We start from the raw sequence: 27824 nt of genomic DNA on the forward strand, positions 1-27824 counted from the left end.
ATGGGCCCGCGACAGCGGGGCGGTGGCTGTACGGGCGGGCGACAGGGACCGCGCGCTCTGTTGGGGGCGCGGGGCCCGGCGCGGAGGTGCCCGGGCGCGCGGTGCATCGGAGCACCGTCGTGAGAGGAAAGGCCCGGGCCGAATCCCAGCGCTTGCGAAGCCACCCTGACCGCCGGGGGCGCGCTCCGGCCTACGTTCCCGGCCCGGCTCTGAGGCGGCGGCCGGCCGGGGCATGCCGCGGAGCCTGCGCTGAGCCCGGCCTCAGTCTCCCAGCCTTCCGTGTATGGTGCCGCTGCCCCTCTGGCCGCCGTCCGCCGCGCAGCGCGCCGGACCAGGCCGTCGGGCCTCGCCGCCGCGCCGACCTTGTCGGCGGCCAAGGAGAACCCGTGCAGGAAAGTCCAGGCCAACATCTTCAACAAGAGCAAGTGTCAGAACTGCTTCAAGCCGGGCGAGTCGCATCTGCTCAACGACGAGGACCTGACGCAGGTGAGCGGGCGGGGGGTCCCAGGGCTGCCCCAGAGACGGAGAGCCAGGCCCCGCGCAGTGCAGCCGCCGTCCCGGGCGTCCCCTTCGGGCTGTAAGTTCCCGGGCGCGGGCCACCCCGCTGAGGGTCTGGAGGGGCCGGCTGAGGCGGGCAGAGCGCCTCGCCCGGGGTGCAGGCGACCCCCCCCTCCCTGGTCCCGACGCCCGTGAGACCATAGTCCTGCTGTGGACAAGCGAGCGGACGTTGCCTTGTGCCCGAGGCGGGCGGAGGTGGGGGTGCATCTGAAGGAAATGGAAAAGGAGCAGAAAAAATGTGCGTGAGTCCTTGGGGGAGGGGGCGGGGGGGAGGGCGAGAAGTGTATTGATAGACTCGGGACAAAGGGAAGATGCTCGAGTGTGCCGAGAAATAACATCCTTTCCCGTTCCCGTAGCCCTGCCGTGTGATTCGTGCTTCTTGGGTGACTCAGCAACGCCTGGTTTTTCTTAGTAGGAACAAGGCGCTTTAGGAGGTCTTGCTGCCTCACGGTCCCCCCCACCCCCCGAGTCTGACTTAGGGCCGCACTTAGACTTGTCCCCCAGCGGGCCCGGGGTGTCCCTCGTGTCAGACCCAGCCTGCCCTTGCTCCGCGTCATCGCCCCTGTCGGGGATTGCAGAGTTGAGGGGTCCTGAGGTCTGGGGGGAGGGCCTTGCTCTTGAACTTCACCTGGGGCTCCTCTTCTGCGCTTGGGGCCCAGCTCTCCAGTCACTTTCGAGGACTGAGGAGCCTGTGGGTCCTGGGAAGAGTCGTTCCCTTCCTGCTCTATCCGCCAGGCGAGGGCTTTAGGGGAGGCCAGTAGCTCCCAAACGTGCATCAGAGTCGCAGCCTTGAGGAATACAGAGCCCTGGGGCGATGTGGGACATGGGGCGTTTGTGTTGGTGGCAGCTCCCCAAGAAGTGGGGCTGTCGACCCCACTGGCCTTCGGGAGCCAGTGTCCTGGAGTCTCTGGACCCTGGGAGGGCTTTGGCACATGCTGATTTCTTGGGTTTCCTGATGCAGCCCCGTCTGTGTCCCCGTGGGGTGTGTCCTTGCCCTCTGCCCTGCCTGCATCCTCTTCAGAGATTTTTCTGCCACACCCCTGAATCAGCCCAGGGAGCTCCTTTCACATTCCGGGGAGTGTGGGGGCTGGTTTAGCCGCTGCTGTTCCAGAAGAACCCCTTCGAAGGAAGCCGCTGCTTTCAGGTGCACCCGCCTGGCTGTCTCGAGTGCTCCTTGAGTGCCCACAGGGCCGCGCGTGTTCACGGGGCTGAGGAGAGTGGAGGGTTGGGTGGAGGGCTCACGGCCTGGGACTTCGTGCCTCCCTCTGAGGTCAGGTTCCCACTGGCCAGGAAAAGACTCCTTTCATCTAAAACCAAAAAAATTAGAAACCAAAAAACCCAAAACAGAACTGCGTCAGCAGACACTGACCGCTGCAGTCACAGGGTTGTTAGGACCAAAGGGCCAGGTCCTCTCGGGAAGGCAGAGCTGCTTCCTGGTTAGGTGTTCGGGGCTGCGGGTAGGGTTTGCAAGGGAGATTCCCTCTTCTTGGCTGGATGCCTTTTTCTGAGAAGCAGTGGTGTGGTGATGAGGGTCCTGGGCCTGCAGTCAGGACACCTTGCTTCTAGTCTTGGCTGTCACTCGCAGCTGCGTGACCTTGAACAGTCCCTTTGCCTCTGTATTGTTCATTTCTTTTTCTGTACATTGGGACTAGAGATCCCTGACTTACGTCACTCACCAGGCTGTGGTGAAAAGCAAGGGCTGATAAAACTTATCAGACTTTTTGTACAGTAAAAAAAGAATCACCTACAGAATAGTAAACTTGGATTTAGGAAATTCATTCCTGAGCTTGGCAAGCATTGTTCATATATATATTTTTAGAGGGAGGGTTGATCCACTTATTGATGCATTTCATTCATTGGTTGATTCTGTATGCGCCCTGACCATGGATCAAACCTGCATCTTGGTGTATCAGGATGACGCTGTAACCAACCGAGCTACCCACCAGGGCAGCAAGGGTTATTCTGAGGGTTTCCTGGTTATTTCAGGCAACTACCAAAATTGGTAGATTGGGTCTTATTTTTTGATTCTTAAGTTTAGATAAACTAGAATGGAATCTGCATATTTGAGTTGAACCTGTTAAAAATTTTTGAAAAGTCTGTTAATTATTAATTTGATTCAAATGAGTGGGGTCACAAATTTAAAGTATGTTAGCTTTCACTGTATCGACCGTTGAATTGTGGGTTTTAAAACAGACCTGAGTTCCAGGGCACAACTGCAATGGTAGTTTCTGAAATAATGAGTGGGGTTATTTGTGGTGGGTGCGATTAAGTCAGCCCTCTGCCTTCTGGGATCTTTCAGGAAAAAACTGCTCTTGAAAAGAGGAGGGAGACTCAGGGATGTTGCCAACAGCCTTCGCTGCTTGCTGCTCTCTGCATCTGTTCCCCTTCCCACCCCTCCCCCTAGTTCTTCCTCTCATCCTCGTGGATCCTTTAGAAAAGCTCAGCCAATTGGTTCTCATCAGTCTCCTGCAAGCCCCTGCTTCCTGCTGCCTTCTCGGTCCTGAGTTTATTTTAGGCCATCAAGCCAGGGAGATAGAGCGGTGATAATCGAGGCCACCCCCTCTCTAAGAGGTGAGGGCACTGAGATCAGTGAGGCAGTGAGAAGGCCTTTTGCCCTGGGATGTCATCGTCCCAGGGGCAGACATTTCTCTGAGCCTTCTGCTCTGAGCTTATTTCCACAGCTGTGGGTTTTGTTTATTTTTCCCCCAGAGTGCTACAGAAACCTCTCCCAGGGACTGCATCCTAGCATCAGACCTGGAAGAGATTTGTGATCAGCTAAACCACTTTTAACCATGAGAAGACTGAACCCCAGAGAAGAGAGACCCTTGCCTGTACAGGGACACAGTTAGGATTCTTCAGCCACTGTTCTCTCCCCTACTCATATTAAGGGTCTGTAGTGGCCACCCCATAAACACATGGCGAGGAGAGTTGTGTCAAAGAGGATTATGTTACAAAAGGTGGCTCGGAGGGCAGGCTTCGGGGATCCCACCAGGGACCCTGAGATGACTGGTTTGGAGCAGAGGAGTTCCTGATTCTTTCCTCACCACTGGAATTCAGAGTGATCCAGGATAAGGAATAAGCAACGGTCCTTTATTACTTGTCATGGCATCCTCCAGCCCCAGCCCCTGTTCACAGGGTGGCATTTATCCTTCAGGTCTCCTGTGCATTTCTCTGCACATATATGGATTTAAATGCACACTTAAAACCTTTTTTAACCTAACCTGTTGGTACGTATTTGCAACATTATTTTTTTCTGGATGGCAACATGTCTTACTTCTCTTTTTATGTTATTAAGTACAAATATACCAAGATCATTTGGTAGAGTGTACCACCAGGTATGTATTACAGTTTTGCTCTATTGGTGGCCAGCAAGGTTACTTCTCGGTTTTGCTGCTTATAAACAGTGAATGCTTCAGTGAACAGCTTTCTAAATGCTTCTGGGTGCATTGTGCCTGCGTGAAAGCAAGTATTTCTCTGGGGGCAAATACTTAAAAAAAAAAAGACGGGGTTGACATCAAGTGCATTACATTTGTTTCTATTTTATTGATTATGATATTACAGTTGTCGTAATTTTTTCCCTTTGCCCCCTTCTGCCCAGTACCTCCTTACTGTCCAGGAACTCCCCCCCTCCCTTAGTTCATGTCCATGGGTCGTGCATATAATTTCTTTGGCTTCTCCATTTCTTATACTGTTCCTAACGTCCCCTTGTTTATTTCGTACCTACCAGTTATGCTTCTCGATACCTGCACCTATTCCCCCATGATTCCCTTTCCCCCCTCCCACTGACAGTCCTTCATATGATCTCCATATCTATGGTTGTGTTCCTGTCCTAGTTGTTTGCTTTGTTTTTGTTTTTAGATTCATTTGTTGATAGTTATGAGTTTGTTGTCATTTTACCATTTATAGTTTTGATCATCTTTTTATTAAATGTGTCCCTTTAACATTTCATGTAATAAGGGCTTGGTGATGATGAACTGCTTTAGCTTTACCTTGTCTGGAAAGCACTTTATCTGCCCTTCCATTCTAAATGGTAGCTTTGCTGGCTAGAGTAATCGTGGTTGTAGGCCCTTGCTTTTCATCACTCTGAATGCTTCTTGCTGGTCCCTTCTTGCCTGCAAAGCTTCTTTTGAGAAATCAGCTAATAGTCTTATAGGCACCCCTTTGTAGGTAACTCTCTGCTTTTTTCTTGCTGCTTTTAAGGCTCTTTACCTTTCACCTTTGGCATTTTAATGATGACGTGCCTTGGTGTGGTCCTCTTTGGGTCTAGCTTGTTTGGGACTCCCTGTGCTTCCTTGACTTGTATGGCTACTTCCTTTGCCAAATTGCGAAGTTTTCCTTCGTTATATTTTTAAATAAGTTTTCAATTTCTTGCTCTTCCTCTTCTCCTTCTGGCACTCCTGTGATTTGGACGTTGATACTTTTAAAGTTGTCCCGGAGGTTCCTAAGCCTCTCCTTGTTTTTTTATATTCTTGTTTCTTGATTCTGTTCCTGTTGACTATTTATTTCTTCTTTATGTTCCAAATTGTTATAGATATCATCAAACTGCCTTTCTAAATGGCTGTGTCATACCATTGCCAGGATTGGATATTATCAAATGATTTAATTCTTTAGTATTTTCCCTAATCACTAGTGAGACTAAGCCTCTTTTTATAATATTTATTTAATATGTTTTATTTCTTTTGTGCATTGCCAGTTTGTATTGTTTGTCCATTTCTTCAGTCTAGTTAGTTTCCCTGCCCCTCGCCCCTGGTGATTTGTAGGAGCTTTCTGTATATACTCTAGGTCAGAGGTCCACAAACTTTTTCTGTATAAGGCCAGATAGTAAATATTCTAGCCTTTTAGGTCGTATAATCTTTGAGGCAACTGTGCAATTTTGCCATTATAGCACAAAAGCTGCTGTGCAAAGCCACCATGGACAATACAGTATTCCCTCACTTATCGTCGGTATTACGTTCTGGGCCCCCCCGCAATAGGTGAAAATCTGTGAAGTAGGAACCTTACATTTATTTTAGTATTTATATATATATATATATATATATATATATTTATATTTTTAAGGCTTTATAAACCCTTTCCACACACTTATAAACCGTTCCCAGTCCCTTATTAACCTTTCCCATTCCCTTAACCTTTTCACACTTTTATAAACACTACTTATGTTCTTAAACATATTCTGCACTCTTAAACCTACGTAATTTTAACAACATACATATACAATACTGCAATATCCGCGATATAGGGAAAAATCTGCGATAAATAATTATATATAATATTTTTTAAAAATCCCGCAATACAGTGAGACCGCGATAAGTGAACCGCAATATAGAGAAGGACGACTGTACATTAATGAAAAATGGCTATTTCTAATAAAACTATTTACAAAGTCAGGCAGTTGGCAGGATTTGGCCTGTGGGCTGTAGTTTGCTGACTCCTACTGTAGATATTAATGTGATACTTGTCTTTTAATTTTTATGTATTGTTATTTCTCTTTTCATATGGTAGTTTTAAGCATGAATGCTATTAAATTTCCATGTTTCCCTTTGTAGTTTGTAGTTTTAATCTCATGCTTACGAAGTTCTTCTTTCCAAGACTGTAAAACAAATGCTTTTATGCACATGCTCATAACAGCACCATTCACAGTAGCCAAAACATAGCAGCAACCCAGTGTTCACTGATGGATGAATGGATACATAAATTGTAGAATATTATTCAGTTATAAAGAGGAATGAAGTACTGAGACATGCTACAACATGATTGAACCTCAAAAATAAATGAGGTAAAGTGGAATAATCAGACACAGGGTTACATATTGTATGATTTAATTTATATGGGATATCCAGAATATGTAAATCCATAAAAACAGAAAGCATATTAGTGGTTGTCAAGGTTCTGGGGGAAGGTGGAATGAGGAGGGCCTGCTAATGGGATCAGATTCTATTTTAGTAGTGATGAAATGTTCTAGAACTAGATAGATGTTCCGGTTGCATAACATTATGAATGTACTAAATGCCACTGAATTGTTCACTTTAAAATGGTTAATTTTATGTTACATGAATTTTCCCTCAATAAAAAAATGTACAAAAATCAAGGGCATCCACATGAGCACACACACAAATTCCAATTCATTTGGAGTGAATATCTAATTGTTTCTGGAGTCTAGATCAGGGATTGACTTTTTCTTTTTTAAGTGCCTCGTAGTAGATACTATTTTAGACCAGTGGTCCCCAACCTTTTTGGCAGGAGGGACTGGTTTCATGCAAGACAATTTTTCCGCAGACTGGACAGTGAGGGGTAGGGAGACAGGAGATGCTTAGGTAGAAGTGGGAGGGAAGCTTCACTCACCTCCCTCTGTGCAGCCCGGTTCCTAACAGGCCTTGGGACCCGCACTGGTCAGTGGCCTGGAGGGTTGGGGACTTCTGTTTCAGCCTTTGTAGACTAACAGGCTACATCAAGGAGTTTACATAGGTACTTATACAGTATAACCATTTAGAAATGTAACAGCCATTTTTGATTTGGGGCCTTAAAAAGCCAGTGGGCTAGATTTGGCTTCCCAAACTTAGCTTGCCAACCCCTGGGTTAGACTAGCCACATAGATGTAATTAAAAATTTTTCCAGTTGCCATATTGAAAAAGTAAAGAGACACAGGTGAAGTTAATTCTATTTTATTTAACCTGACATATCCAAAATATTATCATTTCAACACGTAAAGAAGTTTTGTGCAATTTTCCCTTAATGGCAGCCTTCAGTTCAGACCAACCGCTTTCCAAGGGCTCCACAGCCACGAGAGGCTGGACCCTACAGTGTAAGACCAGGCAGCTGTAGCTGCAGCCGCCTGGCCACGGCTGGGCTCTTTAGGTCCCAGGGTGGGAAGGCTGTGCTTGCAGGTTTTTCTTCTCCGTGGCGGTGGTGTACAGACACTGGTTCTCTCAGTACTTCCTTTTGTGTCCCCCACCCTTTCAGTGTCTTTTCGCCAACTTTTAGGCTTCTTTCTTTGAATGTTAGATCATCTTTGGTGACTCTTTTTAGTGTGGTTGAAAGCTCTGGGCCCAAGCTGTCCTGCCCTATGGAGAGAGAGAACCTGGAGGGCTGGCTGGTGTGCCCCTCTAGGCTCGTTGCTGGATGTGGTGACTGCCTCTCACACAGCCCTTTGTCTTTGCTGAGTGTTTGCAGCTGTATCCTAGCTGCTTTTGCCCCCCCCCCCCCCCCTGCTCTAGCCTGCTACTTGACCTTTGTCTCCAAATTCTTTTCCCCTTGCTACACAGGACTACAATGGAAGACCTATGTTCTATTCTTGGCACAAACTGTGCAGAGTGACCCAGGAAGGTCACTTACGTTCTCTGCACCTCGTTTTCTACCCATAAAGCGGGTGCCTACACATATTCTGTGTACAGGGAGTGGTGTTCTGTGCTAATGGAATGAAGGGAGGGTGTTGGCCAGGTCAGTGGAGGTCGCTGCATCCCCTTTGTGGTAATTAATATTCCAGGAAGCATCCTGAGGACCATTCCTGTAGGGATAGCCTTCCTTTGGGCTGTCTCCTGATTATTAGGACTCTGATGTTGATTAGCTGAAATAGGGAAATTTCACTTGGAATGTTTATCTTTAAATTGTTCCCAAGCTGCCATTCAGCCTTGAAAGAGAGGAGAGTGCGTTGCAGCCAGGGAAGAGACACAGGGAAGTAACTTCTACTGTGACACGCTAATGCTGTGTGGGAGGGAGGGTGGGTGGGCAGGGAGAGGTGTGGAGAGCACTGGATGCTAATTTGGAAGCATTCAACCTGAGAAAGCAGGCTCTTCATTTATCCTTGGAAACTCACTCTCTCTCCAAGCCTCACTTTCCTGTGTGAAATGACAAAGTTGAACCACGTCAGTGGTTTTCAAACTCTTATTACGTTTGGGAGCCTTTTACTCAAAGGAATTGCATGTGGAAATGCCATGTATTGAAACAAAAAGAGTGACACAGTTCTGGGCTACATGGGGTAGGAACCTGGAGCTTGGCTTCTTGGTTGGCCACCTCTTCTTCTCATCCCTGTGGCTTCCTGTCACTTCTCTAGATTTTGTGGTTCTTCCATTTTTAGCATTTGAGGTTTCTGTGAAATCACGCTAGGTGGTTTCACAGCTGCCCTGGGATGGACCCCCTGAATGCCCAGCTCCACTTCTCCCATCGTGTTATCACTTCCTTTGGGAGTGAGAGAGCCAGTGTGTTGATTCGCTGGCATTTTGTCTCTGTAGACTGAAACTGGGATCTTCCAGCGATTCACTGTTTTTTTTCAGTCAGGGTCATCCTAGTTCACACGAAACCACAGCCTAGTTTTTGCCTGGAGCTTGTAACCCTCTGGGTCCTTCATTCTCTCCAGCTCAGTTTGGCGTTTGCGTGTTGTGCTGGCGGGACAGTGGCCTGCCCAAGGCGTTGGGGCAGCTGGCAGTGAGAGTGAGCGTGTGGGCCTGTCGGATCCTCGTAGGCCTCCACTGCACTGAATCGAGTGTTGTACACCGTGATCTCGTTCTGCCCTTGGCAGCTGGGGAGGAGAGTAGGGCTGGTGGCAGGATGTCCGCCAGAGAAGTTGGGTAGCCTGCTCAAGGTCCCCGAGCTGCCTGGCTGTTTACTGTGATATAGAACTCGGGTCCATGAGGCCTCATGCCTGTCTGTGTCTCTGTGGCCAGGAATCTGTCCTCCCTTTCCTTGGGAAAGCCACTTTGACTTGTAAACTTGTACTGTTTCTATAGAAGGCTGAGGTATTGCAAAATAAATTAGAGCTATTTAATGGACTTCTAATTTCCAGCCATGGGAGCAGGGACCTGCAGGGGCTGGGTGATCTCTCTCCATTAAGCAAGTGAGGGATTACCCCCAGTTAGCCAATGGAGCTGCTGAGGCTCAGAGAGATTCCACAACCGGCCTCGGCCACAGGAAGGCCAGGGAGGGTTTTTCCAAAGTCGTGTTTGTCTTCCCTGTCCGATAACCTTTGCTATCAAAAACAGGGCCTTACTCTGACTTGGCTTCCTTAGTTGCTGGGGTGTATGGGGGTACCTGTGGGGAGTCTGGCAGTTCAGGGCGTTTTGCAGTTCCTTGTGCAGGTCCTGAAATCTCTTCAGCCTTGGGGTATCCCGTATTCCCCAGACAGGCTGCTGGCCAGTGGCAGTGACCACACCTTTGGCATAGTCCCGAGCAGGAAGTATTGTTTTTCCCCCTGAAACAGGAATTCAGAATCAGGAAATAGTTGTATCCTTGATCTCTGTAGTTCCTAAAGCACAGGTTTTAACAGGCAGACCGGCAAGGCTCCTTGCGCACCTTCAGACCTGGTCTCTTACCTCCTGATAGTCCCGGCCTGTAGCTAAAGGGGCCGGGGACAGTGGCCGCTGAGAGTCCGATTTGAACCGCAGAAAGAGGCTGCATCTCTTAGGTCTCTGGGTGCTGCACCTAGAGCCTTTCTACTCAGGCTGCTGAGTGACCCGCGTTCCGGGAGCCTTGGGCTCAGTTGGGTTATCTTCTGTCTGGGGACCCACTCTGACCTAGAAATGTGACACAGTTCCACTTTTCATTTAAATGTGTTCAAGTAAGGGAGTGAAATTGGGGGCCGGGAGACTACCAGCACACAGATTTGGGTTAACCTCCTGGCTCCGTTTTAATGCTGATTGAGCAAGCTACTCAGAGTTTGTGTCTGTGTTCCTCCTCTGAAAATCATATTCCGGGTGCCCGTGAGGATGGTGGATGGTGCAAGAAATAGCAAATGCAGAATTTGTAAATACTTGGGTGTACAGTGGGTGCTCAGTGAATGGGGCTCGTTTTGCAAGCACTGCCCCAGGGAGGGACCTGCCTCTGTGCCTCTGTGGATGGCTGACTTTCATTCTCTTTCTGTCTACCCCACACCCATAGAACAAAGACCCTCCTCTCCCACTGTGTCGGTTGGCATCACCCTCGCAAGTTCCTCATGTTAGCCCCCAGGGATTGGAAGTTCCATAGTCATTTTACTTTTTGGGGTTTGATTTGTCACCATGTTTTTAAGTATTGGGTTGGCCAAAAAGCTGGTTTCGTTTTATCCATATGATGGCTGTGGTAGTGCTTAGTTGTCTTTCACTTCATTTGAAACAGTTTTGTTAGATTGTATTGTGACAGCTGTCATATCAGTGTGAATTAACAAAAGCTATTACCTGTCATATCAGTGTGGCTCAGTGGATTGAGTGCCGGCATTTGAACCAAAGAGTCACCGGTTCGATTCCCAGTCAGGGCACATGTTTGGGTTGTGGGCCAGGTCCCCAGTTGTGGGTGTGCGAGAGGCAGTCACACTTTGATGTTTTTTTCCCACCCTTTCCCTCTCTTTGAAGATAAATAAATGAATAAATAATCTTTAAAAAAATTAAAATTGATGAATTTTGGGGCAGCCATTTTAATATTGAAGATGGAAGAAAATATGCCACATTTTCAGTGTTTTGTGCTTTATTATTTCGAAAAAGGTGAAAACACAACCAAAACACAGAAAAAGATTTGTGCAGTGTGTGGAGAGGGTGCTGCGACTGATCGAACGTGTCAGAAGTGGTTTGCGAAGTTTAATGCTGGAGATTTCTCACTGGAGGATGCTCCACGGTCGGGTAGACCAGTTGAAGTTGATAGAGATCAAGCCGAGACGTTAATTGAGAACAGTCAGTGTTATACCACCCGGGAGATTGCCAATGTACTCAAAATATCTAAATCAGTAAAGTTATGGGTGAAAATGAAAAACGTATCCTTTATTTTATGGAAAAAAACTAAATGACTTTTTGACCAACCCAGTGGAAGACTGAATTGGTTTTAAGAATTTTTAGTGGGCGGGAAATGAAGAGGACAAGTGCCACCCACCCAAGAGTTCACATTAGAGGGAGGTGCTGCTTCAGGATACAGTGGCTGCTGGCCAGCACAGCAGCCACCCCGAGCCCCTGTCAAGTCCAGGGAAGTGCACAGGTCCTATGAATAGCAGTGGCAGATCCCGATTTCAGAAGTCACTTTGACTGGAAGTGTCTTGAGTTACCATCAGCAAAGTGGGGGAATTAAGAGAAGCCGCTTATCCCACTGGTATCCCTGGGAGCAGTTGTCTAGGAATCAAAGTCCTTGTGCTGTGGGGCCTGGGTGAATTTGCTACATGAGGATAGAGAGCAGCCAGGTCCAGCCCCAAATCACTGGGCAGGTGGGCAGGAGATCTGGCCAAGATATGTCCTGGCCCTTTGGTCACCAGCGTTGATTTGGGCCAGCTAGCATGGCCATGAAGCCTTTTACGGTGCAGAGGTTTTCCCATATTTAAGTCAAAGGAGCAGCTGACATGCTCGGGAATATTCATTGAAATGGTGGTGCCATTCATAGCAAACTGTAATTGCTGTGTGCCAGGCCACTATTAACTCATTTATATTCACAGCAGCCTTATGAAGTAGAGAAATTAGAAAACTGAAATAGAAAGAGATCATTGTAACTTGCCCAAGGGAAGTATAGTTAAGGGGTAGACCTAGGATGCAAACCCAGACGGTCTGACTCAGGGCCTCCACCTTCCACTGTTTCCCACGCTAACTGGAGTCAGATCAGGGGGCCTTTTTGGATGCTAGATCTCTGGCTGTGTGTGGCCCTTGGCCCCTCGTGTGCAGGGGCAGGGGCTGTCCTGCCAGAAGTGTGTGTGTGTGCTGGGAAGGGTGTGGTTGGAGGATGAGGCTTGGGCTGAACTTACTTAGATTTCTTGTCCCTTTTGTTCCTACCTGTTTTTAATGGAAGCACTGCTTTTTGAAGAACGGGGTGTGACCCTTTCATGCAAAGCTGTTGCCCCAGAAATTTGTCCCCACGCATTCTCTAGCATTCCTCCCTTCGCCACAAATGGCATCATGTTCCCAAAATCCCATGGCCATGGGCTCCTTGTCAGGACCAAACAGGGAAGAAGCTTTTTAAAATGTCACTTTCCCCCTTTTTCTTTAGCTGCTGCAGTCCAGAGTGGGGTAGCCTTAAGCAGGGCACGTGTGTGCGCAGAGGAGTGAGCGGGCAGCCGAGTTGGGGAGTGAGGGGAGCACGAAGAGCAAGCCAGCAGCTGTGTGTCTTTGCCCTCTCTGCGCCTGGGGCCTAGTGAGTTCTGTGGGGTGGGGGTAGGTGGAATTCATACAACATGAAAGTAACCATTTTAAGGAGGACAGTTCACTGTATTTAGCGCTTCACAGTGTTGTGCAAACACCACCACTCTAGTTTAAAACATTTCAGCACCCCAGAATAAATACCAGCAGCAATTCAGTGGTTACTCTCTGTTCCCCACTCCCAGTTTACAGCAACCACCAATCTGCTTACCGTCTATGGATTTACTTACTGTGGAAATTTCATCAAAATGGAATCATAGTATATCTGACCCTTTGTCTGGCTCCCTGCACAGCATGTTTTCAGAGTTTATCCATGTGGTAGCATGAGTCAGTACTCATTCATTGCATTTTATGGCTGACTAATAGTCTACTTTAAGGTACATTTTGTTTTTCTGTTCATCTGCCAATGGACATTTGGGGTGTTTCCACCTTTTGGTGTCAGTAGTGGTGCTGGGAACACCTACTGTCAGTTATTCTGGGTGCAGACCTGAGGTGCAGTTGCTGGGTCCGGTGGTAACTGCGTTAGTGCTGTGTTTTGAATCAGCGCTTCAAGCCAGGCATCAGCACTACATGCTGTTGTGTGGGAGGACAGTGGAGCAGGTGCAGGAGGGAGTGGTGGAACCTGGGTGGGGCTGCCCAGAGTTCAGTGCTCCTCATCTGGGGGGGTCCAAGATGGAGACGTGGGGCCCAGGGCCACCCTCAGGGGCGCAAGCACTGTGCGTGGCTTTGAGGTGGTGGCAGCTGTGGCTGTGCGCTGTGGCTGTGCGCAGGGGTGGCTGAGCCGCTCAGCTTCATCTCCTCCTTCTCTTTTTCTTTAATGTGAAGATCAGCTGAGCTGCCAACAGGGAGCTAAGTTGGGGCTTGATATTGTTGAGAACGGGGCTGAGGAGGAAGGGACTCGAAGGCCAGACAGCGTCGGGAGACTCTGGTGCACTGCAGAGGGGCGAGGTGCGCGGGGAGCTGCTGGTGAGAGGGCCGGTGGGGTCGGACAGAGGGAAGAGGCCGACTCTGGCCTGTTAGCCACTTCGTTACTGGTTTTCAAACTTTATTTCTCCAGCCGTAGAACGTGGGACCCCTGAGACGTGATGGGGAGCTCGTGTGTGTGAAAGCTGGGAGGAGGAGTGGCGCTGCCTGTGAGACCACCCATGCTCTGCCGTGGCCTTTGAAGCACGGCCCCTAAGAGTCTTCGCTGTTCGAGGAACACTGATGAACCCTTGCGTTAATAGTTTTTACTATAATGAAATATTTTACATGTACAGAAGAGCATTGAATAGCATATATGTACAATATATGTACAGTATTCCTGCAGAATGCCCAGGGTATTGGTGTTTCTGCCTTAGTAGCTGGGATCCAGGGGAGGGGCCCCACAAGCAGGTGTCACCTGCATAGAGTTTAGCCCCCTCTTGAGCCCGCCTCTCAACGGCAGAGGCTTGCTTTGTTGACAGGAAGGTTTCTCGGCTTGGTGTGTGGAGGAATCTGTTCATTTCTAGAGGGGCTGTGACACAGCTGCCGGGGGCAAGTCTGGTGTGAGATGTGGCCTTTTAAGGTAGTACTGAGAAAGGACGCTGAGTGGGGACCTGGAGACTGACCTGAAGGCTCGTTTGTGTTTGGTCTGACAGAGAACCGGGGAAGTGGGATCAGGCTGGGGCAACCCTACTAATAGATCAGCGAGAGAAGCAGGGGTGTTGTGGGGGCAGGACAGGACAGGACAATTATGAACTAAGGATGAGCCACTGTGGGGGTGGGGCAGTTGCCTAGGTCAGTGGGTCTCCACTTTTTGTTCTCGGGACCCCTTTTAGTTCTTGATTATTGAGGCCTTCAAAAGGCTTTTGTTTATGTAATATGGTACTCACTACATTAGAAAGTCAAACTGAGAAATTAAAAATTTCTTAATTTATTTAAACATAACCTGCTACATGTTCACATATATAACAGTTGCATTCTGAAAAGTAGCTTTTCTGAAACAAATAAAATTTTCTTTGAGAAAAGTCATATTATTTTCCCTTTTTTCCAAATCTCTGCAACATCTGTCATAATGAAAGACGGCTGGATTCTCACATCATCTGCATTTAATCTGTTGCATTATCAAGTCCTATAGCCTCTGGAAACCCTACTCTATATTAGTGCAAGAATGAGAGTGAAAAAAGCAAATGATGACTTAGTACTTTTATAAAAATAGATTTGGCTCACAGACCCCAAGAGGGTCTCTGGGACTCGGGCCGTTTTCATGAAGGCCCGAATGCCTTGATAGGAGCCTCAGTGAGTATGCCTGTCATTTTGGAGTTGGTGCAAGTGCAGAGTCTGGGCTGACACCCGAGTGAGGTGTCACATGGAGAGTAACAAGGGGGCCACTGCGAGGAGTGCCTGCTGTCTCTGGCAGCCCACCCTTCCTACCACCAAGGACTGTCTGAGGCATAATGAAGTGCTAGGAAGGTGTAGAGCATGTGGTAGGGAGTCCATGTGCAAACAGTGGGGTAGCGTTTATTCTTCTGACGATTAGAGGCGTTTGAGACTTGGAAAAGGAAGTCGCTTTGCATAAAAGATATTTACCACTGTGCTCTGTAGCTTTCAGAAGGGAGGAGTCAGAGATGACTGGAATGTTTTAGGATGGAGGCTGGAGCAGCTACTGGGCCTGCCCGGTTGCCCATGTAGGGCTTGGGAGGCAGCTGAGGATTTACAGCCTGGGTCAGTCAGGCCCTTCTCCTCCTGGCCCTGCCACTGATTTACTTCATGGCCAGAAGGCAAGATGACCCCAGTCTTTTCATCTGTTCACTGAGTGGTGCGTGATGATTTCTAAGCCCCATCCCAGTTGCTGACCTGGAGCTTGGTGTTTGGACACACGAGTAAGAGGCATGGAAGTAGCCAGGTGGAGTGCCCCTCTCCCTGGAGATAGAGGGTTGGGACTAGGGTCGGAAGTCACGGTGGAGGGGGAGATTTGGATTCCTTGGTCTAGGAGTGATGGTGGAGGCCTGCTCCCTCTAAACATGTGGCACAAAGTGGATTCAAAGGAATCTTGGAGAGGTGACACATTGGGATTTTTAATTCTATTTTTGGAGAAGCTTGGATCAACCCTGAGAATCTGCCTCGGGAAAATTGCCTGTTCTCTCTTTGGAATTAAAATGCTCCTTAAGTCCTGGCCCTTGGATTTGGTGACTGGACAGGAATTGTTATGTGTCTAATGTTAATGAGAACTATCCCCATGGAGTAGGATCTTTTAGTTACACTACTATTTTTGTTAAAGAAAACATATTTCCTACTCCTTCTTCCTTTCCTGTTCCCTCCTCCTGCCTCTGCAGCCCTTCCCCGTCCTTGTTTGTTTGGAAGTCTTTGTGGAAAGGCCTGTGTAGGTTTCCTCTGACAGGTTTTCAGCTTGAGCCTGGTCTGTGTAGCTGGAGCTGCCCAAACCCCAGGCTGCTTATAAGGAACCTCTCAGGACCCCCCTCCACCTTTCCAAACCCTCTTCAACCCTTTTTTCTTTTTTTGCTTTTGAGGAGCTAATTGTCCAAACTTCAGACTGAAAGTGGTGTTTACTTGTTTGGTTTCTTAATTAAAGGAGGTTTAAAAACAGTCAGCAAACTTAAAAGGATGTTAATAGCCACCAAAAGGGGGAAACAGCCCAATCTGCAGCAAGTGGGGAATGGATAAAAAATGAAAGTGTCACATCTGTGCAATGAAATATTATTTGGCCATAAAAAGGAATGAAATATTGACAGATGCTAGACATGGGTGAACCTTGAAAACATTATGCTTAATGAAATAAGCCAGTTGCAAAAGGCTGCATAGCTTCTGATTCCATTTACAGGAAATGTCCAGAAATTATCAAGCACCACTCAGCGAGTGAACAGAACTCTAGAGGCAGAAAGGAGATTAGTGGTTGCCAGGGACGAGGGTGGGGGTGGGGCACAGAGGGTTTGGGAAATGGTAGCTGAAGACTATAGGGTTCCTTTTTGAGGTGACGAAATGTTCTAAATTCATTGTTGTGATGGGTGCACCACAAACTATTGAATTGTACATTTTAAATGGGTGTGTCGTATGGTATGAGACTTATACCTCAAAAAATTTACAGCCCTAAATAGTTATTCCCCTCACCTCATTTTGGGTTTGTGCTCATGATTCACATTATGCCAGACTGGTACAGGAATAGCGCATTCTATTGCACTTCACTTTATCGTGCTTCCCAGAGACTGCATGTTTTCATAAATTAAGGCTGCAGCAAGCATGCATCAAGCAAGTCTATCGGTGCCACTTTCCCATTAGCATTTGCTAATTTCATGTCTCTGTCACATTTTGGTAATTCTTGCAAGATTTCAAACTTTATTATTATCATATTTGTTATAGTGATCTGTGATCAGTAATGTTACTACTGTAATTGCTTTGCAGCACCAGAAACTGCCCACATAGGATGGGGGATTTAATCAGTGAATATTTTGTGTGTTTGGTTGTTCTACCGACCTGCCGTTCACGCATTTCTCTTTTTCTTCATAGTTCTCCCTCAGTCTAGTAGTGATGGTTCAGTCCTGCTCCCTCTAAACATGTCTATAGGAAGGGGATTCAAGGGAATATTGGGTAGGTCTCAAGTGACACATTGGAATTCTAAATGTTGGTTTTTTGGGAAGCATCACACAACAATATTACAATTAGGCCAATATGTGTTCAGGTGAAAGGCAGAGTCACACGTCTCTCACTTTACAACAAAAGCTAGAAATGATTCAGCTTAGTGAGGAAGGCATGTTGAAAGCCAAGCGAGGCGAAAGCTAGGCCTCTGGTGCCCAACAGCCGGGTTGTGAGTGCAAAGGAAAAGGTCTTGCAGGAAATTAAAAAGTGCTACTCCAGTGAATACATGAATGATTAGAAATTGAAACAGCTTCATTTAAGCCAAGAGGGAGAAAGTTTTAGTGGTCTGGATAGAAAAGCAAACCAGCCCCAACATTCCCTGAAGCCAAAGCCTGGTCCAGAGCGAGGCGCTAACTCTCTTCAATTCTGGGAAGGCCGAGCGAGGGGAGGAAGCGGCAGAGGGAAGCTGGAAGCAGCGGAGCTGGTTCCTGAGGCCGAAGGAAGACGGCGTCTCTGTAACCTGATGGCGCAAGGGGAGGCGGCCGTACAGGTGCGGGAGCAGCGGCCCGGGAGCCAGAAGATGTGACTGGGGTCATTAGCGAGGGTGGTGACATGAACGGCGTATTTTCAATGCAGACAAAGAAGCCTTATACTAGAAGAAGACACCATCCAGGACTTTCATAGCCAGGCAGGAGAAGTCAAGGCCTGGCTTCAAAGCCTCAATGGACAGGCTGACTCTTTTGTTAGGGGCTAAAGCAGCTGGTGACTTTAAGTGGAAGCCAATGCTCACTTTCCGTTCTGAAAACCCTGGGACCCTTAGGAGTTATGCTAGCTCTGCTCTGCCTCTGCTCCGTAAATGAAACAGTGAAGCCTAGATGACAGCACAGCTGTCTACAACATGGTTTACTGAATCTTCTCAGCCCACTGTGGAGACTTCTGCCCAGGGAGACACTCCTTTCAATGTCTTACTGCTCAGTGACGACGCACCTGGTCCCCCAGGAGCTCGGACGGAGGGAGGAGGACAGTGAGATCAGTGTCGTTTTCACGCCTGCTAACACAACACCCACGCTGCAGCCAGGGACCAAGGACTAATTTCAACTTCCATGTCTTATTATTTAAGAAATGCACTTTGTAAGGCTACAGCTGCCGTAGATAGTGATTCCTCTCATGCATCTGAGCAAAGTAATTGAAAAGCTCTGGAAAGGACTTACCATTCTAGATGCCTTTCAGATATTTGTGATTCATGGGAAGAGGCCAGAATGTCAACATTAACAGGAGTTTGGAAGACGTTGATGCCACCCCTCACGGATGACTTCAAGAGGCTCAAGACTTCGGTGGAGGAAGTAACACGTGGTGGAAAGAGCAAGAGAAGGAGAATTACAAGCGGAGCCTGGACACGTGACTGAGCTGCTGCAATCCCATGGTGGACCCTGAACGGGTGAGCAGTTGCTTCCTGTGGATGAGCAAAGGAAATGGTTTCTTGAGATGGAATCTGCTCCTGGTGAAGATTTTGTGAAGACTGTTGAAATGATAAAGGATTTAGAACATAATGTAAACTTAATTGATAAAATAGCGGTAGGATTTGAGAGGATTGACTCCAGTTGTTAAAGAAGTTCTCCTGTGGGTAAAATGCCATCAGGATAGTATTTCATGCTACAGAGAACTTGTTCATGAAAGAAAGAGTCAATCGATTCAGCAAACTTCATTCTTGTGTTCTTTTAAGAAATTGCCACCCCAGCACCCACCACCCTGATCAGGCAGCAGCCATCAGCATTGAGGCAACACCCTCCACCTGCAAACAGATTATGACTCATTGAAGGCTCAGGTGATGCCTAGCATTTTTTAGCAATAAAATATTTTTAAATTAAGGTATTATTAGCTATAATGCTGTTACACAGTTAATAGTTATGTAAACATAACTTTTCTATGCTCTGGGAAACCAAAATATTCAGGTGACTTGACAAATTCATTTCCCATCCCCATGTCTTTTCCTCTTTGGCATTTGGTGCCCATGTGTAGCTTACGCCACAGATGCTACCACCATTCTACTCTCTGTCTTGGTTACCGTGGGTCCCCAGGAACGTGCTGTGTGGGCCTGCACTCTCTCACACACACTTGTGCATGTGTACACGCGCGCGCGCGCACCCACACACAGCTCGGGGTTCAGGCATGGTCAGATGTGTGGCAGCATTGGTGGAACAGGTTCTGTGCCAAAACAAACAGGCCATCAGATAACATTACTTAGAGTTCTGGTCCTTGTTTCACCAAATATATATTGAGTATCTTTGTCTCCACGCCGTGCTGCTTTTGCTTGAGCAGAGGGGTGGGACTGTCAAGAGCTTGTTCTTCGGTTTGGGGCTTTTGTGGTAGCTCTGGAGGAGTGGGCCTTGAAGACACCAGGGCTTGTGGAGTTCTTGGGATGTGCCCTTCTTGGTATGTCTTTGAACCCCAGAGCCCTGACACACTGCCAGGTGGGGGCAGCACTGTGTGTAAAAGCTCTGCCACAGGCTCTGGAGGGCATTTCGAATCTCTCAATGTACCCGCTGACCTTGCGCTGGCTCTGTCGTGCTGCTTGTTCCTGGCTTTCATTTCTGAGGTTGGTCCTTTGCTCATTCCTCATGGAAGTCTCCCCCAGACCCTGCCTCTCAGTTCCATTGTGTGGAGTTCCTTTCCCTTTGCTGCACTTTTTGTGCCTTTGTTTCATCGTGGGTGTTATCAGTGGCTTTGTCATCTTTGTAGTACCAGTCTTTGGCAGCAAAGGTTGATAGTCTGCATTTCTTCAGAGTTCCAGGGCCGCATGTCCTGGCATAATTACTGGAGTCCCTGTTCATTCCCCCAAGTGTACCAATTTGGATCATAAATTTTAGGATTACCCTACTTATGAGGCTCTCCTTTCCCTGGGGTAGGGCAGAGGTGTGAGCCTATGCTCACACTTACATCTTTGTACAAGGAGGAGGCACTCCTTTTGGAAAAGAGCCCCACTGTCTCTGTCGGCTCCTTAACACCCGTGGGGACCGACCGGTCTGGGTGGGCAGCCCCATGGAAGGGTGGTCTGTGGTTGATGAGTTCCGTAGAGGGGCCACACACAGGCCGTAGGGCTCAGCTTCAAGGGGGCTGGGGACGGCTCTGAGTGATGTGCTTGTCAGGAGTGGACTGCCCAGGAGAACATTCCGCCTGGGAATGTACTTGCTGCTGGGATGGCTTGTGCCCTCACCGTCAGGAGTGGCTTACTGACGTTGAGAGGCCGTGTCGGGTATTAAGGGCCAGATATGGGACCAGGTGGCCTTGGTTCATACCCTGGCTCTGTGGCCGTAGGTGGCTTAATCTTTCTGTGCACCTCCGTTTCCTCGTATGTAGAATACAGTGATGTAGTAGTGGTATATACCCGATAGGTTTCTTGTGGAGATTGAAGAGTAAGTGATGTGAAGTATTGGGTTGTCCAAGAAGTCCGTAAAATGAAAGACACATTTTTCATTTTCACCAGTAACTTGATTGATTTGGATTTTTTGAGTATGTTGGTTGTCTCCCACTGTTGGCTTCTAGTGGGTAGGGGCCAAGGGTGCTGCTAAATATCTTCCAGTGCATAAGGCAGCCCCACAGCAAAGAATTATTTGGCCAAACTGTCAGTAGTACAAGAAACTTCACAAACCACTTTTGACACATTCGATTGGTCACAGCACCTTCTCCATGCACTGTACAGATCTTATTTCCTTTTTTGTGTTTCAGTTGCGTTTTTACCTTTGTTGAAATAATAAGCATAATACGCCAAAAATGTGTATTTTCTTCCATCTTCAATATTAGAATGACTACGCAAAAATTCATCAATTTTGTTGTTTTTTTTTAAATGCACACTGATATGACAGCTGTCAAAATATGATCTAACGAAATTGTTTCGAATGAAGTTAAAGTCCAATAAGTGCTGCTAGAGCCATCATATGGAAAAAACTAAACGAACTTTTTGGCCAGCCCAAAATGTGGAGCCTTATTAGCCATGGGTGTTAGCCGCTGACAGTGGGGTATAGGACAGATGTGACCGAGAGGGAACTAATGGGCATTTTAAACAGACTACCCAGCGTGCTCACTTAGATCAAGTGTGTGTTCTCTAGGGCACACACATGATGCTTTCTGCCAGCTGGCAAACGGTAGCCTTTTCTTACTGTGGAGGCTGGACTTTTCACTCTGGTCACATGGCTCTGGGTCCTGATCATGTTGAATCATTTGCAGAGGCCATGGCCTAATTATGAGCATCTTTGCGTTGGCCAGTTGTTCTCTGCTGACTTTTGGAGGCAGGTGACGGGCCCTGGAAACCTGTGTTAACAGATGGTGCCCGCATTGAGGGATATAGTTTGGGTTCAAAACAGAATGGTCAACAGGATGGTATTATCCAGGGCTTCAGATCCTCCAGCATGATTTGGTTCACATGGCACTGTGGGACAAGTTTGTGTGTGGCCTGTCAAAGAGTCTGTAGTGATGGTCAATGCTTATTGGCCCTGGCAGGTTTGTTCTAAAAGAGAAGTCCCAGTTTCCTGTGGCTCATGGCCCTAGTGGGCTTAGTCAAGGTGTGTGCTGACCACTGGTGTGGGAAAAACTTCCCTCCTCAGTGTACTTGGGCTTAGAACTGTCAGGTTCTCTTGCCCTCCTTCTGGGTGGCCACAGGACACAGCTAGGTCTCGGCAGGAGTGCAACCCAAGACTGGGCTTTGACATGTGCTCCCATCTCATTTTACTGACTTATATCTAAATGCCCCAGAATACAGGTGACCTTGAACTCTCCTGTGATTTACCAGCTTATAAAGACGGCCAGATGGCCGCTACCCAGGCATTGTTTCTCCTTTTGGAATCAAAATGTAGAAACTATTCAACAGCCTGCTTGCTGTGAGTGTGGAAACGTTTCCACAGAAACTCTTGGAAAAAAGGAAAGGGCAAGGAACAACCTCAAAACCATTGAAAATATATTACTTGTGATTTACACACATTCTTCCCGTAGATCTTTCAATGAACCCTCCACCCAAGGGCCATTGACCTCCTACTTAATGCTTGAGTGCAGCTGCCCAACCCCCACCTTTGGCCCAGAGAAACTTATTTGCCCCAACAATTTCCCTAGAGCTGGGATACTGGTCCCTTCTGGTATGGATCCTTCTTCAGGCCTGTGTGGGACTTTTCCTTTTGAAGAGCTTTCATGAGGACAGGTACTCCGCTTGGAATTCCGGCATTCAGGCTGGTGCGAGGCAGCTTGTGTGGGCTTTGCATGCTCTGCTCTTGCCCTTGGAGTCGGGAGCCCTGGGCTCCAGTCCCTCTGGATTGGCCTCTGCAGTCCTGTCCATCACACTGTCTGGGACCCCCACTTGCCATCTCCACAGTAAGACCCACTCCCCTGGACTCCGGTAGCCCCCAAGCCCTATTCCCAGATTGGTTTGAGCAGCAGCTGGGATGTATGTTTCTGATTCTGAGGCATTCGTGTATGACGTAGCTTTTAAAAATATGGAAAGGATGTGTGTATTTTTCTCTGTTGTAGATGATGAAACTGAGGTTCACAGGGATAATGCCTTGCATTGGGCCATATAACGGCTAAATCATAGAACCAGGACTTGAACTTGGGCCTCCTGGTTTCCAGGCCCGGTCTTGACACTACTGAGCTGCTAGGTCATGCCATTGGTGGAGAGTGGCGTATCGGGTGCCACGTAGCAGCATTACTTTATAAAAATCTGTAAAAATAAAAAGCCCTTGAGACTTGTTCATGATCCTGACAGTTAACACAATAGTTGTTTGCTTGTTGATTGTCAATCTTTCTCCATTTATATGCATTTTATAAACAGAGACCATGTTTTCACACTCCATCCTGGTTGCTTGTTCCCATGTCGGTCTTGACTAGACCTAGAGCCCCTTGGGAGAGGGGCTGTGTGCGCTTCATGTTATTATCTCTGATGCCTTGGTGAGTCCAGCTTCAGAGCAGCTCCTGGGGACATTCTGCCTAATAGCTCTAGAAGGTGCCTGTCACCCAGGAGAACGAAATCATCTGGCTCTGTGCAGGAAGCACTGGCTTGATGGAATCCTGTGGGCCATACTCTGGAGGGTTTCTTGAATTCCTTAGTTATTTATAATTAATAGCTGTGTAATTGAGTGAGTTTATAAATTACCATTCATTTAACCATTTTCCCTATGGGACATTGAGTTCCTCCCAAATCATGAGTGGAACTTTTTTCTTCTCTCTGTGGTGTTTCTTTAGGCTCAGTTTCTGGTCATGGGGTTACTAGGGCAGGAACATGGAAATGTCAGTGTTTTTGCCGCGCTGCTGCTCTCTAGGAGTGCCAGCTTTCCCACAGCGCTTCTGGTTTGCCTGGGCCAGCGTGGCGCACGTGCTGCTGTGACTGGGGGTTGGATTTAGGAAAGGGAGAAGTATAGTTGAAATTCCGCATGTCTTCTTGCTGGTTGTTCCTCGGTGCTGCCCAGTCTGTCTCCTAGTGATCTGGGAACTCCGTGTGTGGAAGTCAGAGGTGTGGTTCGGGCTCACCATCCTGGCTGGGAAGGCCTTGCCAACACCACTTGGACAATAGTTGGGGAGCAGTTCAGTTCTCAGCTGGGAGGTGGTGACTAATAAGTGTGTCCATTGAGTGATTCCTGTGTTCACTCGTTCAGTCACTGGAGCCCTTTCTGACACTGGGCACTTCACTGAACGAAGGTGAGGTTCTCGTCCACATGGAGCTGATGTGCTCTAAGAGAGAAGGAGCACAGACGGCTTGGGGTTGGGAGGTGAGACCTGGGAGGGTGGGCAGGGAGCTGCCAGCAGGATGGGATGAAGAGCCCACCACACAGAAAACTGCTTGTTCAAGCTCAGAAGCCTGAAACATATTTTTCATTCCCCGGGGAGGTGTAAGTGAAACAGAACAGTTCAGAGAAGAGGGAGGCAGGAGTGTCCTAGATTAATGGCAGCAGCGGTCACAGTAAGCCCTCAGTAAACAGTTAGCTTTGGGCCAGTTACTGTATTTGAAGGGGGCGTGAAATTTTGAGGGGGCCTTTCTGGGAGACAGTGAATCGCCCTTTTCCAAGTAGAAGGTATTTGTCTGTGGAGGTGAGCTTTGGACGGTGAGGGGGCACCCAATGATAGAGGGACTTCAGGACGATGGGATGTTTCCAGTGAGATGGGAAGGTGGGACCCTGTTTGCATTGATAACTTTGGGTCTCTCTTCTTTAGTTGCCATATTATGTGACATGTCTGACTGCTTGTGTCAATGCCACATGCTTCCTGAGGTTAAGTCAGGTTAAGCACCTGTTAGAAATCCATCACGGACTCCCTCCTCCCAGCTCTCTGAGCCACAGACAGAACACATGGAGCTGAGAGCCAAGTATGTGAAGTTCTGGATGCCTTGGAGCTGGTTGTGATTGGGTGGCTGCGTCCAGAGGTCTGTATGTTTCTGCAAAGCATCAGTGTGGCAGCTTGACAACGCTGTGAGAAGCAGACCGGGACGCCTGCTCCTTGTCTGCCCGCGGCCTGCCCGTTTGGCCTTTGTCGGAACAGCTGGAGCTCTCCTTGGTGCAACCCCGATCTGCCCGAGGAAAGCAAGAACCGTGCCGTGGTCAGGTAGACAGGCCTGAGAGAGGGTATGTGCGTAAACTTGTATGTAGTCTCCAGAAGCTGTTGGAAAGGCCCGGGGAACTCAGGCAGTGTAGCGGAGGGTCCTGGCAGGTAGCCCTCCTGGGCAAGACGCTGGCGGCCTCCAGTGGTTGCTGAGGCCTTAGTGGCTGGAACCTCTGGCTCTTAGGCTGTTGGAGGTCCCCCCTTCCAGTATAGTTTCTGTGTGTGTGAAAAGGAAGTTTTGGGGAAGTAACAAGTTTGATTTCTTTTTAATTAAACTTTTTATTTTGAGGTCATTGTAGCTGCCACTGCAGTTGTAAGAGACACTACCTAGATTTCCCCTGTGTCCTGCCCCGAGGCCCCCAGGCCTCACAGATTTACAGCAGGGCACCCCTGCCGCCCCAGGGCCCACCCAGCCACCTCCCGCCCTCCCAGCCCTGCGGCCTGCTCAGCTCGCTCCCGGCGGGGCCCACGTCTCAGGACTGGCGTGTTACCGGAGCCGCACGACCTGTAACCTTTGGGCGTTCTCTCGTTCCCTCCTCATGATTTGCTGGTGGTTCATTCAGGTTGCCTGTGCCGGTAGTTTGTTTCTTTTCATTGCTGAGTAGTATTCCAAGGCGTCCTGTCCCTCAGTTTGTTTAACGTTCGCCCATTGGCGGACATCTGCCTTGCTTCCGGTTTTTGGCTATTACAATAAAGCTGCTGTAATTATTTGTGTACAGTTTTTGTGTGAATGTAAGTTTTCATTTTTCTGGAATAAATACCGAGCAGTGCAGTTGCTGGGTTGTATGGTAGTTGCATGTTTAGTTTTTTAAGAAATTACACTTGTCCAGACTGGCATACCATTTTACATTCTTTCCAGCAATGTATGAGTGATACACAGTTGACCCTTGAATAATGTGGATGTTAGGGGTATCGACCCCAACCCTCCCCTCTGCACATTCAAAAAACCACATATAACTTTGGTTCTCTTAGAACTTATCTGTTTTTTTAGTATCCTCAGGGGGTTGTTTCTAAACCCCCCACCCCATACCACAATCGGAGGATGCTCAAGTCCCTTATATAAAGTGGCATAGAGGCTCCAGCCAAGATGGGGGCTAGGTAGACACACTTTGCCTCCTGGCACAACATTAAGGATTACAACTACCTGAAAACAAGGAAAACAACCAGAACTGCCAGAAAACCAAATTGTATGGAAGCCCAACAACCAAAGATTTAAAGGGGAAGTGTTCATCCAGTTGGATAGGGGTGGTGGAGCTGGGTAGCCAGGGCGGAGAGGACGCATGTGGGGGTGGTGGGCAGCGGTGGCAAGGCAGTGATTGCAGCTGGTGGTCAGGAGGGACACCTGGGGAATGATCCCAGCCCCAGGCCAGACTGCCCAGCTCATGGTTCCACTGCCAGGGAAAATAAAGCCTCATTGCCTCTGGCTGTGAAAACCAGTGGGGGTTGGGGCAGAGGAAGAAACTTCCGGTCTCTCAGCAGAGTTCATTTGTTGAGAGGGCCCCCACAATCCCAGAACATCTGCAAAGCCACCCACTCTGGGAACCACAGCCAGGGCAACAGCTAGAGCAGTGCCAGTTGCATACAGGAAGCGGGTGGAGTAACTGGAAAAGGGGCAAGTGCCAAGCAGGCAGCATTGTTCCCTCTCTGACCCCTGTCCTACATACAGAGCCACAAGGTAGTGAATGGGTCTTCCTGCACTGATGAATACCTGATGCTCTGATCCTTACAACATAACAGGTGCGGCTGCTCAGCCTAATACACAGAGGCAAACACCGGAAGACTGTCAGGTTGAGACAGGGAAGTACGGTCCAAATGAAAGAACAGAACAAAACTCCAGAAAAAACTAAGTGAAAAGCAGATTGCCAACCTGTCAGCTGCAGAGTTCAAAACACTTATAATAAGAATGCTCAGAAAAATGATTGAGTATGGCCACAAAATAAAGGAAGAAGTGAAGGTTATATAAAGTGAAGTAGAAAAGAATATGCAGGGGACTAGTAGTGATGGGAAGGAAGTCGAGATTCAAATCAACGATTTGTAACATACAGAAGAAATAAATATTCAACCAGGACAAAATGAAGAAACAAGAATTCAAAAACAAACAAACAAACAAAAAAACAAGGAAAGTTTAAGAAGACTGGGACATCTCCAATAGTGCCAACATCTGGATCAAAGGGGTGCCAGAAGGAGAAGAGAAACATCAAGAAATTGAAAACTTACTTGAAAAAATCATGAAAGAAAACTTCCCTAATCTGGGGAAGGAAACAGGCATACAAGTCCAGGAAACACAGAGTCCCAAACAAGTTGGACTCAAAGGGGACCACACCAAGGCACATCATAATTAAAATGCCAAAGGCTAAAAATAAAGAGAGAATCTTAAAAGCATCAAGAGAAAAGAGTTACCTACAAAGGAATTCCCATAAGGCTATCAGCTTGATTTCTGTAAAGAAACCCTGCAGGCTAGAAGGGACTGGCAAGAAGTATTCAATGTGATGAAAAGCAAGGACCTACAACCAAGATTACTCTAGCCAGCAAAGCTACCATTTGGAATGGAAGGGCAGATGAAGTGCTTCCTAGACAAGATAAAGCTAAAGGAGTTCATCATCACCAAGCCATTATTATACGAAATGTTAAAGGGACTTATTTAAGAAAAAGAAGATCAAAACTATGAACATTAAAAAGACAACAAGCTCACAACTACCAAAACTGAATCTAAAAAATAACAAAAACTAAAACTAAGCAAACAACCAGAACAGGAACAGAATCATAGATATCGTGATCATTTTAAGGGTTATCAGTGGAGAGAAGGAAGGGGGAGAATTTGGGAAATGGTGCAGGGATCAAGAAGCACAATTGATAGGAACAAAATAGACAGGGGGAAGTTAAGAATAATATAGGAAAGGGTAAAGCCAAAGAACTTATATGCACGACCCATGAGCATAAACTAAGGGTGAAGGGATTGCTGGAGGGAACAGGGGTACCGGGTGAGGGGGACAAAGGTGGAAAAATTGGGACCAATGTAAGAGCATAATCAATAAAATTACCTTAAAAAAATAAAGAAAATAA

General features: G+C 47.7%; 1 protein-coding gene across 1 annotated transcript in view; it reads left to right on the forward strand.

Annotated features, from left to right (window-relative positions):
* The window catches only part of TNFRSF13B (TNF receptor superfamily member 13B), a 78857-nt gene continuing 51033 nt past the window's right edge, over positions 1-27824 (forward strand). Inside the window, exons 1-2 of the mRNA XM_090257479.1 lie at positions 1-28; positions 215-486. Coding sequence (XP_090113605.1) covers positions 1-28; positions 215-486 — 300 coding nt within the window. The remainder of the gene's footprint in view (positions 29-214; positions 487-27824) is intronic.

Source organism: Furipterus horrens, unplaced genomic scaffold (assembly GCF_987537825.1).
Source record: "Furipterus horrens unplaced genomic scaffold, mFurHor1.1.pri manual_scaffold_11, whole genome shotgun sequence".
NCBI lineage: Eukaryota > Metazoa > Chordata > Mammalia > Chiroptera > Furipteridae > Furipterus > Furipterus horrens.